Source organism: Pimephales promelas, chromosome 14, assembly GCF_988280905.1.
Source record: "Pimephales promelas chromosome 14, fPimPro1.hap1.1, whole genome shotgun sequence".
Classification (NCBI taxonomy): domain Eukaryota; kingdom Metazoa; phylum Chordata; class Actinopteri; order Cypriniformes; family Leuciscidae; genus Pimephales; species Pimephales promelas.
In genome coordinates, this window is record NC_142782.1 from 25944253 (window position 1) to 25958544 (window position 14292).

The window sequence follows — 14292 nt, forward strand, 5'->3', positions numbered from 1 at the left end:
AAAACGTGATTAAAAAGTTATTAGATAGATTGAAATAGATTAAAACGATTCATATGAATAAAAAAATTGATTAAAATTACATAAACAAAACAATTAAAATACATATAACAATACATTACTACAGTGAGTAGAACACAATATATAATAATGTAACTAATTTTGGATTTATAATATTATTTTTAAAGTGTACTATATATTATGAGAGATGCGCACAACACAGGGCTGATCTATTTGGGTGTCCGTGGCATCCAAAAGATTGGAAACCCCTGGGATAGAGTGTGGATTATAACCATAGACTGTAAAAAAATTATAACTTGGAGGGTTTGGCTCTTGCGTTTTTTACATTTTTAAAAGACCACCTTTTTATAGTCTCGGAAGTACGTATCATGTTTTAGCTTTTGTGTCACATCTATGGTATATGTAGTCCGTATTGAATCGAATGAAGTACTATTTATATGTGGAAAAACTCAATTTCCCATAATACACTTCGGTTCGTAATTCGTATCCAAAAATCAAGACACGCCTCCGTTAGTACTAGTAGAACTGTTGAAGAAGCTACGTGCAAAATCGCATATAGTTACTTTACACCTATTTATGATCCTGTTATCAACTAACAGCTCGTGGACAGATACAGTTGGTCTCGCTCAGTAGACAAAATGACTTCTGTAGCTTTGTACACAATAAACAACTCAGCGAGATCAATAGCAAGACTGTGTCGAGCGTCCCGTTCTGCGCATGGTACTGCTGATTTCTTCGGAGCGCGTTACTCTACCCTCCGTAAATGTGCCTTTCTTCCGGGAGGGAAATGGACATTCATAAGAGCAGGAATGAGACCGATGTCTCAAGCATCGGCGGGGAGAGTCTCACTCGGGCGGTACGGTAAAGGTGTATTTCTGGCTGCTGGGGCAGCAGCTGTTACTGGGGTTCTGGCGGCAGGTGTAAGTCACTTTCAGCGGGCAGAAATGGCAACGAAGATATCCAAGGTTGAAGAAGTGGAGGGAGACATGCGGGAAAGATGCAAGTCGTTCATGTCTCCACCAGTCACTGACATCAAGGTCTTAGAGCAGAGGAAAGACGCGATGTCTACGAGAATGGAGATGCTCATCATGGAGACGCAGGCTGCGTTCTGTAAAGCCCTTGAGGAGGTGGATGGAGGAACGTTCAAGGTGGACAGCTGGACCAGAAAAGAAGGTTGGCTCGTTTTTGCTGCCCTACTTCACTAATATTATACCTTTAAATAATATTAAAATATAATGAATTTCTATGTGTGTTACATTTTAAAAAGTAAATGTAAGTGTAAATGTGTGAATGAAACTTTAAAATATGTATCATAACATAAGCAAGCCTTCGATAAAGTAGAGCAAACATTATGGTCCAAAGTACTGATTTATGTTTAGGTCAAAAGGTAAAGTATATGGAGGCCCCTTTTTGCGAGATAAGAACTTAAGAAAAAAGCATGGTTTGGTAAATCGTATTTATGACATAATTATGATCTAAAAATACATTTTATCTCATAATTATTATTTTATCTCATTTCGACTTGAAATCACAATTTCGACTTTTTTTGTCAGAATTATAGCCTTTTATCTTGTAACCCCCCCCCCCCTCCTCCCCCCAATTTCAATGTTTTATCTAATAAATTTTACTTTGTATCTTATGACTTTGTATCTTTTTATCATATGACTTGTATTTTGTCCCAGGTGACGCACTATACACTTATACAAGATGTAGGCCTACTCTTCTGTCTAGAGTATGAATGTTATAGTTATTTTGTTATCCAATAAAGTCAGAAATGGACTTAATAGTTCATGATATGCCTTTACAAATGATCCTTTTATAAAGGCATATCAAGGCATACGGATTGGTTCCATATCAGGTTTGCCAATAAATGGCCATATATCTTGTGGCAAATTTAGTTTTAACTGATTCTAATTATTTAGTTTCATTGTGCCAAAAATGTGTGCTTTATTATTATATAATAATAGATAGATAGATAATAATCTGCTATAAAAATAATTGTTCCATAGATCAGTGATTCTCAACCAAGGGTTGAAAAGATTTAGATTTAGCTTTATTAAACCTATAACATTGAAACATTAATAAATTAATTATTAGCTAGAAGCTTCATGCTTGTATTTCACTGTAACACATCATGTTTGTCTTGTGTCTGATAAAGGTGGAGGGGGCATTAGCTGTGTGTTGCAAGATGGGAAGGTTTTTGAGAAAGCGGGTGTGAACGTGTCCGTGGTGTTTGGGAATCTCACCGAGGAGGCCGCCAAACAAATGCGCAGCCGTGGAAAAGTTCTGAAAGGGAAAGATGGTGAGAGACTGACTTCCCATTTCGAGGTGAATGCAGAGTGTGACTGAAGGAACCAGTTCCTTAAATCTTCAGTTCCTCTTCTAGTTTTTCTTTTTGAACTCAGTTTGAACTGCCAAGGCTTTTACTGTGATGATTTGTCATTCTTCATGGGATTGAGAAGATGTGACATGATCCGTTTTTACCGTTTAGCATTATCTCTGTGTTCCAGGGAAGTTGCCGTTCTGTGCAATGGGTGTGAGTTCTGTCATACACCCCAAAAACCCCCACATTCCCACAGTGCACTTCAACTACAGATACTTTGAGATTGAGGAAGCAGATGGTGAGTGTTTAGCGAAGTCATTTGAGGCTGCGTGAGGAGAGATGTTGTTATCTGTGTCCACCACCCATCTCGCTCTCCCTCCTTCTCTCAGGCACAAAGCAGTGGTGGTTTGGTGGAGGAACGGATCTCACTCCTATTTACATTGATTTGGAAGATGCCGCCCATTTCCACAAGACTTTGAAGCAAGCATGTGACAAGCACAATCCTAAATTTTACCCAGACTTCAAAAAGTGGTAGGAATCTCATTACTATTCTGTCTGTGTGAATTGGGTGTGTTCCAGCTGTTATGGGTGTGTGTGTGTGTGTGTGTTAGTATGCACGTGGTGTATGAGTGTTCTATCTTCTGGGTGGATTTGAACTGTTCAGCAAAGATAAGATTTCCCGTTATTTGAAGCAGCCACTGTATTGTGTGAGTCAACACTTTAGTGTTGTAACATCCTCTTTCTTTCTTTCTTTCTTTCTTTCTTTCTTCCTTTTTTTCTTTCTTTCTTCATGACAGAGTAGTTCTTAATTTCTGTTCTTTTTTTTATTTAATTTCATTTGTAATTAAATAGATTTTCTTCCTAAACACTTGGCTAGCATCATTAAAATAATTAAAATTTGTTTTTGTTTTCTACTGAAGGTGCGACAACTATTTCTACATCCGTCACCGAGGAGAGACGAGAGGCATTGGCGGGATCTTTTTTGATGATTTGGATTCGCCCAATCAGGAGGAGGCTTTTAATTTTGTGAAGAGCTGTGCTAAAACCGTGGTGCCCTGTTACTTGCCCATAGTATACAAACATCTAAATGACTCCTTTACTCCGGAGGAGAAGGGCTGGCAGCAAGTCAGGAGAGGCAGGTTAGTTCAAGGGAAAAGTCTGTACTGTTTATGGAATTTCTTTTTTATATACACTACTGTTTATGTATCAATCTTTTCAACACTGAGGAATATGAACATGTTTCTTGAGCATCAAATCAGCATAATAGAATGATTTCTGTAAGATCGTGTGACACTGAAGACTGGAGTAATGATGCTGAAAATTTAGCTTTGCCATCACAGGAATCAATTACATTTTAAAATATATTAACAACAAAAATGTATTAATTATAATCTTTTGTATTTTTGATCAAATGAACGTAGCCTTGATAAGAGACTTCTTTCAAAAACATTTTGCTGACCCGAAACGTTGTATATGAATATATATTTTGATTAAAAGTATAATATTGAAGAACCATTTTATAACCCATAACATACAGAACTATATTAAAAATTATATTTACAATTGAATTTTTATTATACAATATAATATATACACAACACAACATATTTATTAAAATAGAAGTTATTTTGGCTTTTTATTCAATTCAGCAAATTCTTGCTCTTATTGTCAATATTATAAATATTTATTTAATAATATTTTTAATTAATAATAAAGATATTAATAATATTTGATAATTATTAATATAAATATTTTTTTATAGTAGTATGGTAATATAAGATAGTTATGAGACTTAATTGAAGTGTCTAAGAGTATGTCATATTGATATAAATGTTCAGCAGGTAACCAAACTCTCTTTGTGTTTCTTAGATATGTGGAATTTAATTTAGTGTATGACAGAGGGGTGAAATTTGGCCTGGCCACACCTGGGTCACGCATCGAGAGCATCCTGATGTCCCTACCGCTTACTGCAAGGTATGAGCAAACTGTGTCTATCAAACCAGCTACTGCCTTTTCCATAGAAGATCCTCTCAAGCTTTTTTTAAAGTTATTTTTGTGAACTTTGTTTACTTGCATATTTTAAAGGGATAGTTCACCCAGAATGAAAATTCTGTCATCATTTAGTCACCCTCAGGTTGTTCCAAACCTGTATGAGTTTCTCATAAAAGAGGATATCTTGAAGAATGTTGGTAACCAGTTTAGGGTAGCCATTAAATTCCATATTTTCATTATATTTCATATTTATTTTCCTACTATGGAAATCAATGTCAAAACCAAACTCATACAGGTTTTGAACTACCTGAGGGCGATGACAGAATTTACATTTCTGGGTGAATTATCCCTTTAAATGTTTTTTTTAAAAAAAAGCTTTTTTCCCTGAGGTCAACTTATACCAGGATCTCCACACCAAAACAGATGTCATTTTTGATTTTTAATAATTTTTGTAATTTTCTGATGGTCTATTGTAATTATTATCTATTGTTTGACATTAAAAACTCAAATGTTTCATTTCAGGTGGGAGTACATGCATGAGCCCACAAAAGGCACTAAGGAAGCAGAGATACTGGAGGTGTTACGAAACCCCAAAGAATGGATATGATTGAGAGGAAGATTCATTCGTCCACTCACCAATATTGGTTGGGAATTGTGAAAATGGAGGGTGGGTTTGTCTCTAGATACCAAACATCAGCAACCTCTAGATATTAAGATAGAACAACAACATTCAGTCAAATAGACTATGGCAGGACACATTTGACTTATTGGCTCTTTGCTGACTGACTGCTACACTGCACGATTCCTGGCTTGGCTGTAATGAACTCTCTATCAATGCCATTGGCTGTATGGATTCACTGGAGAGGCAGTGTTTACTCCTGTGACAGTGTTACTTAGTTACAGCTTTGTTTCTGCTTGCACTGCTTTAATTATCACTACTGGTGTATTCAAAACTGTTAATGACCTTGGTATGCTGTTTTTGAATGGACGTGTCAGCCCTCGAATGTCTAAATGGTCATGTTTAACCTGTGCTGATGCAACCGCCATGCCATAATTGCTTTTCTGCAAGTCCAAGTCCATTTTTGTGTCCTGTCATGCACTAACAGATCTCTATTCCACCACTGGCCTTTTTGTTTTTACACAAATTAAACTTATAATAAGAAATATTCTCAGGACATTGTAATGTTGCTATTCTGTGTATTAAAAAAAGTTTTTAAAATTGTTTTTAAATGTGGTTTAATTTGATATACATTTAAATAAAGTATAAGTTATTTAGTAAAGGTGTTCATCTATCTATCTATCTAAAAATTACAGGAACGTCTGTTTAAGAGCCAATTAGCGCTCTTACCATAAATCGGAATCAGTCTTTGGTTCCTAGATGTGATCCGGAAGCAGACAGTTTTTGACCACACACAAACACATATTCACGCGCACACGCCGATGCCGGTACAAAGTTAAATAGGTTACAGGTGCAATGAAGTTTGTCTGGATATGGCGATATGATGGAAATAAACCGAACTCATGGTTTAACTACAAAGATGACTTGGACTTTCTTTCGTTTAACTTTAAAGGTGAAAGTGCGTCAACTACTCGATTCCTGGGAAAGCATCTCAGGGGCTTAAAGTTTGAGCTTGGCCTCTACATCTAAAGTCAAAAACTTTTGCTTGGTGGAGTTTAAAGACGCGTTTGGAGAATCAGAGGAAGCGCTTTTCCATATCGTTGGTGGTGGCGGCGGCGACGAGGAAAGGGACGGTGAATGCGAGGAATGTTTCACCGGCTGCGGCTCGTCTGGTAATCAGCTGATCAGGACGGCGAGGAGGGGACCGCTTTGCTACAGTCAACGCTCATCGGCTGCATAGCGCGCCAGAGAGGATCGATACTTCCAGCGAAGTTGTGGAGCTGTATTCGACTGAAATAGGCCTAACGTTACATCAGCTGTTCATCTGACGAGGTAAGGACGGTAGCGCTACCACCGTGTTTAAATGGCCATCTAACAGACTATTAGCCTAGTTGTGTGCACACATGCGTAATCCCAATGCATTGGTCGCTGAAATGGACGAACAATAAGTTTTGCTTCGGTTTATTGTAATCTATTAAATGTCAGACTATTAAACATGTCGGTTGTGGACACGGACAGAGCGCCAGTTGAGCGTGCGTTATCTGCTGGAAAGCGGACAGTATGGCCAGCAGAAGGCAGCAAGAGTGTTGTCTTTTCAGTTAATTACAATTGTAAATTACAAGCTGGTAGAAAATCAAAGCTAAATATGGCTTGTGATTTAAGAAAAATGTTGCAAGGTTTAATAGAAACTGGTAAACATTCAGATGTGCAAAATGCTTTTGAAGGTTGCAATGCATTGTATGATGAAATAAGATGCATGCATGAGTCGCATGCGGTTACTATGGAGCGAAGTATGTGCCTAAACCTCACACACAAACAAAACGTGTTTTACTCACACCCAATGATTCACAAACAAACTCAGTGTGGTTTGTAAATACAAAACATCACTCACAAACTAATGCATATTGTTCTGCAAATAAAAAACGAAATACGTTTCTATGTATATGTAAAACATACTGTATTTGTTTGATAGGTACGTTTTTTATTTGCAGAACAATATGCATTAGTTTGTGAGTGATGTTTTGTATTTACAAACCACACTGAGTTTGTTTGTGAATCATTGGGTGTGAGTAAAACACGTTTTGTTTGTGTGTGAGGTTTAGGCACATACTTCGCTCCATAGTTTCCCTCACTCTCTCAGCCCTTCTGCGGGCTTACTGCCATAGGTATCATAGGAAGTACTGCCTCATCCAAAGGCAGGTCGGGGATATGCAGCTCAAGGTGGTATACACCAAAACAGCTCATTTTTAAACAGGCCCCAAAAATGACATTTTTGTGGGGTATTTTGAGCTGAAACTTCACAAATACATTCTGGGGACACCTGAGACCAATATTACATCTTGTAAAAAGGGGCATAATAGGTGCCCTTTAAGCTATTTTCAGGATTCTTTGATAAATTGTCAATTCAAAAGAACAACATTAATTTTAAGTAAAAAAAAATCTTTTGTAACAATGTAAAATATTTTACTATCCCTACTGTGACTAGAAGTAAACATTTTAAACAATAGTTCACAGAGCAGTTGATGAACAAAGTCAGAGGACTGAGGGCCACATTTCTTTTTATTACAAATAAAAAGTCAAGCTCAATCATTACAAAAAATTAAACACATTTATATATACATTTTTTTTTCTATTTTTATCTATCTCTGAGTAAGGCTTAAGCAATAAACACCACCACAGTCACTCCTAACTACCACAGAAATATCAGCCTGCAAATATACAGCAACTCCAGCCAAACTTGCAACATCATCAGACTGTATTTCAAGTGACAGTAGTCTTATTTCATAACATTTTTAAAAACAAACAATTTTAGGCAAAGTGAGACTGTTTTAATTTTCACGAAGATTTCTTGAGTTAATGCTGGTGATGTATTTTATTGCATATTTATGTAAGCCGAGCATGTCGTTGATGAACAGAAAATATAAACCGTAGAAATCCAACAGCCTTGCCACATTTTTCCATTAATATTCCTTTACACATTAAATAATATTCCTTTACTAAGAGCAATCGGTGCCCTGAAAAAAGTGCATTCACTCATAGCTACTGAACAGATACAAAAGCATTAACTGTTTTCCATTATATTTCCCCTTCCCCAACACCCACAGTTTCCTGATATTTAATACTGAACGTTTCCTTGTCAAGTTTTTCCTTTTAATTTTAGGGGACGGTTTGTTCCCTAATTTGATCCTAATCTTAAATTCTCTTGGTTTTTCTTTAGTGTAGCTGGGGCCTGAGTAGAAAACAAGAGTATGAAACCAAGAAAGAACTGAAAAGTGTCTGCTTGCTGTTAAACACAGACAAGCCCAACCTGAAAGCTAGCGTCAAATTTCCATATTTGTTTAACAGTCTGAAACTTTTCACCAGGCAGGCAAAATCAGTAACACATTACTTGAATCCTTTATATGTAATGCATTATTTATAAAAGCATATTTAATGCATATTAATTATGCCTTTTTAAGCATAATGGTCTCATGACTGAGTGCAACCACAACCATAATACATGATCTATTCATTGTTACAAATGTAAAAAATAATGTATTAAAACATGGCAAACCCCATTTTAGATGTAACAAAGAACCTGCAAATATAATGCATTTTAACTTTAACAATTATTTATGAAAATATACAATGCATTAAAATGTACATCATGAAACCCTTTATAATGTATTATACATAAAGGTTTCAGGTGAAGTGTTACCAAAAAAAATCATTCGTCATGGAGAAAAGTTTTTCTTTGTAGTGGACCCTATTTATAGTGGGAAACATCTGCTGCTAGTCCTCACGTTGTTAATTATAAACCAAAACTATAGTGTGAAAGGCTTGAAATCGTTTCAAATAATCTAGTCAAGTGCGTAATCAGCCTTCGTCCAGTAAAAAGCTTGGTCAATAACTGTTAGAGGTTAGAGAAACAAAACAAAGTTATGTACTCTAAAACAAATCTAAGAAAGTCTGCACACAGCTCACAACAAACAAAAAGCATGGTTCTTGTTCCTTAATAATCACTTCCACTGTGGAACATTTTTCTTGCTTGTTCAGTTCTAGTATTCCCAGCTTGGGATGCTAAATATGCCTGCTTAATCCTTGGCCACAATAAATTTCACAAGGCTGTGACCATGTAAACTGCTCCAAAAATATGGAGAAAAAGAGAGCACTGTTGCATAGACCATTTAGTTAACATGTCTTTCCATGGAACTTAATGTGGCTTAACTGCAATGACAAAACTCAAACCACACTTGTACAATACAATAGCTCAGTATTGTATTTTCCTACAGCAAATGTGTGTCAAAACTTCACACACGCTGACAACTCTGGCTCATTCAGAATGCTGATGCTACACAAATTCAGGATTTGTGGAAATTATGCTTGAAACAGCATTGCTGATAACATTGACCAAACATTGTTAATTGGTTATCCATTCAGCTGAACAGTTACCAACATGATGTTAACTAAATCTAACACAGTGTTTAAAACCTCAACTAGAAATGTTTCATTGATATGTAATGAATGTTTTCAGAGATAGCCCAAGCTAAAATTGTTATCTCTGAAGGTTACAATGAACCTTAAATTATAGCATGTCAGTAAACATTAAAGTGTACAACTTCCTGAAAATATTGTGCTTTTTTTTTTTTTCACTGAATCTTACAATTTAGTATTATAGTTCTAAATGGTCCAATAAGAGGCCACAACTGAAGAAAAAACATGTTGAGCTCATTTCTTAGTAAATCATACTAGGAAGAATGTGTGTGAGTATTTCATTGTCATTAGATTTGGGCTTGGGTCAAGATTCCAGCCGTCATGAGTTCTGAAATCATTTCTGAAATGAAAGAAATCTGCAGCAGTGTGTGTTCACGACTCACTGCTCCTAATGTGTGTGCACTAACTTGGATGGGTTAAATGCAGAGGAAAAATTCAGACTATGGGTTACCATACTTGGCCTTCACATCACATTTTTTTAAAGCAGTTTAGCTTTAGTTTTGTTAGTGCTGGAATTGAAAATAAAGCCTGTCATGGAATAGTGAAGTTGTAAAAAAATATACAGTATTGGTGCCTGGAAGATGCATTACTTTCCCTGGGAGATGACAACGGTGCTACTGTGGTTACTGATGATGTCTTCATATTGTGGTGGAGGCTCTGTTTCAATCTGTATATCTGTATGGCCCACAGCTTCCTCATATGAAGGGGGTGGGTCACCCCGACTGCCCCGCCCAGGTGTGAGGTCAGCGCCTGGGTAGGCGGGGCTACTGTGGGCGCTGATCTCGGAGTGAGGACTGATGTCAGGATGGTAGTCCCGACCCCACTGGTCCATTGACACCACAGATAGGGTTGTGTCTCTTTGTGGACGCCCAATGGCAGGGCTTTGCTGGGATCTTTTGCGTGAGTGACATCTCCAAACTGTGATAGAAACTGCAGCAATGAGCAGCAAAACCAGCAGCAGTGGTAAGATCAAGTACAGGGAATGAACGCCACCAGCGATGGACTCAAGGCCTCCAGGCCTAGGGCTGCTCTCACGCTGGTACTCCTCCCAGAATCGCCTCTGCAAGGGTCACAAGGTAAAAGAAACACAAAACAAAAAGTCTGCAATTAATCGAAACAAAACTGATGATTGAAATAAAATTGTGATTTAATTAAATACAGATAAGTGCACTTTTACATGCTCCTGGATCACGGTCCAGTTTTTTCAGTGTCTTAGTTCACAGTAAATGCTGCTTCATGCAAACTCATCTCTGCCTGTGCTGTGAGATTGGGTCACTTGATTTTAAAGTTGTACTTTAAAATAATTAATATAATATTTTATTTTTTTGTTATTTAATTTTTTAATGTAATTTAGATCTAAATAAAAATATCAATAATCGAAATAATTATAATAATACATCTAAATAATGATATTACGCATTACATTATTATCATCATATAGTGATTTTTATATTTAAAAAAAAAACAAAAAAAAAAACACCACCACATTTTTGGGCCAAACTGTGCATGCCGCAAACATGTAGGTGTTTTTTTTTTTGTTTTTTTTGCATTTAAATTGTTAGAAAAATTGCAATAAAACCTTTTTCAGACTGTAATGATGCCTTTTAAAGGTAATTTTCTTAATTCTGTTTTTTATATTTTCAATTTAAAAATAATTATTATGTACATTTATAACACTATACTGCATTGCCTTTGCATCAAATAAAAAAAAAAACTACTTAAAGCTGCTGTGAGGGTGTTTCTAATACAGCAGCTTTGAGTGACGGTAAAGTTGAAGTCTTTCTCTTTTCTGACTGCTGTTATCAATCGATCTCAATTTTTTACTCTTTTTGAAAGTTTTGAAAAACTATTGTGGGGTTTTCCTTTTGTTATTTGAGCAAATGGGAACACAGAAAAAAAAATTAATGTAATCTCTCATTTACCACTTTAGAAGTTCCCCCAACTACTACGACTATAGCTTCAAAGAAACCCATGAGTGTGAAAATTAGATTAGAAAATAGATTATGCCATCACATATTCAGCTTATCATTGTTCTGTCATTTTGAATATACAGTGTAAACTCCTGCAACAACACACACCCCAAACATCCTTAATCTGACTAACACATCATTAGTCATCCCAAGAAAATGTGAACCCAGCGAGGCTTTCCTGTCGATAATGCTCACTTCCTGATTAGAGGAAATGACACAGAGCGGAATGATTTAAGAAGTAGTGTTCAAGTTCATGCAACAACAACAAAAATAAAAGGAGCACAAATCTACCCCAAACTCACAGTTTTCTCATCATTCTCAAATGCCTCCCTGGCTTCTTCATAATTGCAGATTTCCTCCCTGCATTCCCGCTGGATGTTCCCTTGTTTCATCTCCTCCAAGAAGAAGTTAGCTCTCGGGAGCCTCCGCAACACCGAGTGTGCGGCATCTGCTGGCAGGAACACTGGTGGAAATACAAACAATAAGCGTACAGCACAGAAACAAGGAGGGGGGCTAACAAAGTCATTTCTTTGAAATGCCAGTTCCTCCCTGGCACAGGAAGTTTGAAAAAGAGTAGCCCACTGTTTCTCACCATTGAGAGTGGGAGAAATAAACAGATGCTATATTGTGAGCCATACATATCAGATTAGTCATGGATTAAATATTAGAGGCGCTATGTAGGCTGAGACCCCAATTGATAATCTGTAATTAATACTAATTGGACATATGTCCTTTACTTGACATCCATTATCACTAGCAGGCTCAGCATACAGACCCATTACATATCTTAGCAACGTTAAGAAAAACAAAAGAGCATCCTTGAGAATATCACATAGTCTCGGGCCAAAAAAGACTAAAAGGACTCACCAGCTCCCATGATTCCTGCAGCTTGTTAGAGAGGGAAACTGTGGACCTTGAGAATGACAGAACAGACACCCAGATTTAGTCAACGACCACGCATTTATATCACTTGTGCTTATGCATGTTTAGTATCTCAAAATAAAAACAACAGGAACATTCAAGATTAATTTTGACATAAAACACTAAACACTACGTCAAGTTACAATAAACAGCAACAAAACAAACAAATATGTAAAAAAAAAAAACATAAATCATTCTGTAACATTATGTCTCAATAAGGACTGTTAGCTTACTAGCATGCATAGGACACACTTAACCAATGGCACATGAATAAAAACGGGTACGTTTTGACAAGCAAGACTGTTCTTTCACTATATCGAAACGTAAATTTGCCGCCTCGAGGCATTAAAAACATGACAAGTAACGTAACGTTATACAGGATTGTGTCGCTAATTCAGCCTGATATCGACTGAAGCTTGTCGACACGGTTTTCAACATAAAAAACACACATATTAATCTAACCATCGACGCGTCCGAACCTATGTCTTTTGTATGTAATATACAGAACAAGCTGCGACTTTAAATTAGATTAATAAAATATGTACAAACTGTGTTTACCCGTTCCACCCAAACGTGTAAGGCTTAGTCCCAATGTCCTGATTTTGCGCATGCGCAGACCGAATGAACTGAACAGAGCCATGGCTCTGAGAATGATGAACATAAAAAGCAGCTGACGCGGGTTTCGGGGCGTGAGGAGTAATTACAGAACAAGATTATTTCTTTTGACTGATATACGAGACATGAAGAAATTAGTAATGATTATATCAGCTTTCACAGAGGCTTGTTAGAAAAGAAAAGTGAATTTGAATGCATGAATTGAGTAGCCTAGCTTCATTTTAATTGGTTGTGGTGAAACATTTTATTGCTGTTGCTTTTTGACTCATTGCTTGTTACTTCTCCATATTATTCTCTTAAAAATATTTAATATGAATATTTTATAATTTTTTTGTGTGGTTTATTGGCAAGACAAAATCTTACTAGGAAAGTGTTGGCAGCTTTGTAGAATGGAAAATTGTGTCATGTAAAAAATATTAAATAACAACTGTACAAATAAACAATAGTAATGAATAAAATGGAATATGTAATATTCAAACAAAATAAATGTAAGAATGAATGTTAATTTAAGAAGTTAAGATACATAAGATAAATATAATTAGGCCAAATGTGTTAATGTACATAAGTTCAGTGATGGAGACACAAGCTGTGTGCCAATTCAAAGGCAGCATCCTTTTTAAATGGGACGATTTTAGCCTACACGAGAGGACTGCTCTTGTCGCCTAGCAACTATGACGGCTGTCATAGATGACTGACAGTAACGTTTAAATTGGACTTTTTTGAAAGTTATTCAGAAACTGTCTGAATATGTTCACAATGCAATGTTATGTGTAGTCTACAATAAGTGACTAGGCTCACAGTGCGGCTGGTAAAATGGGCTCAGTCTTCCAGCCATACAAACCTTCATGAAGTTCTAGAAGATGAAAAATATTGTAACGTTATATTTTTTTACTATGGAAGTCAGCGGGTGCCCTCTGTTGTCTGGTTGCCAACATTCTTCTAAATATTTTATTTTGTGTTCAACAGAAGAAAAAAACTCGTACATGCTTGGAACAACTTGAGTGTGAGTAGGCTATATTAATTCATGACTCATTTTTTTATATTTTGGTGAACTATCCCTTTAACCAGTTCTGAATGGACTGTTCGAAAGAATCGATTCGCTGAAAAATGTCAGACTTCCGGTCACTGCCTTCTCTCAGACACACCTTATTTATTTTTCGTGCTCTCTCAAACACGCACATTAAGCAATGTGTCTTTTTTAAAGCTATTGAAACAACAAAAAAAGATAGTTTATCAACAACTAATTTAGAGCATAAATTAAATTAAACTCTGACGGCTGTAGGGTAACTTACTTGCCACATAGACCTACTTGAGCGTTGGATTGCATGTAATGGATGTAATATTTGCATGTAATCTATATG

General features: G+C 36.4%; 2 protein-coding genes across 2 annotated transcripts; one reads left to right on the forward strand and one right to left on the reverse strand.

Annotated features, from left to right (window-relative positions):
• The first annotated feature begins 496 nt into the window (after window positions 1-496).
• On the forward strand, window positions 497-5557 carry cpox (coproporphyrinogen oxidase). Its single transcript, XM_039676811.2, has 7 exons — window positions 497-1191; window positions 2177-2320; window positions 2529-2639; window positions 2731-2872; window positions 3262-3480; window positions 4211-4315; window positions 4856-5557. Exons 1-7 carry the CDS (start codon window positions 657-659, stop codon window positions 4938-4940), a joined length of 1341 nt encoding a protein of 446 aa, XP_039532745.2. The 5' UTR covers window positions 497-656; the 3' UTR covers window positions 4941-5557.
• Window positions 5558-7493: 1936 nt separating this feature from the next.
• Window positions 7494-12985, reverse strand: prrg1 (proline rich Gla (G-carboxyglutamic acid) 1). The gene is made up of 4 exons (XM_039676824.2): window positions 12875-12985; window positions 12263-12308; window positions 11698-11858; window positions 7494-10485 (listed from the first exon to the last, which is right to left on the reverse strand). The coding sequence occupies exons 2-4, from the start codon at window positions 12270-12272 to the stop codon at window positions 10012-10014; spliced, it is 645 nt and encodes a 214-aa protein (XP_039532758.1). The 5' UTR covers window positions 12273-12308; window positions 12875-12985; the 3' UTR covers window positions 7494-10011.
• Between the last annotated feature and the right edge of the window lie 1307 nt (window positions 12986-14292).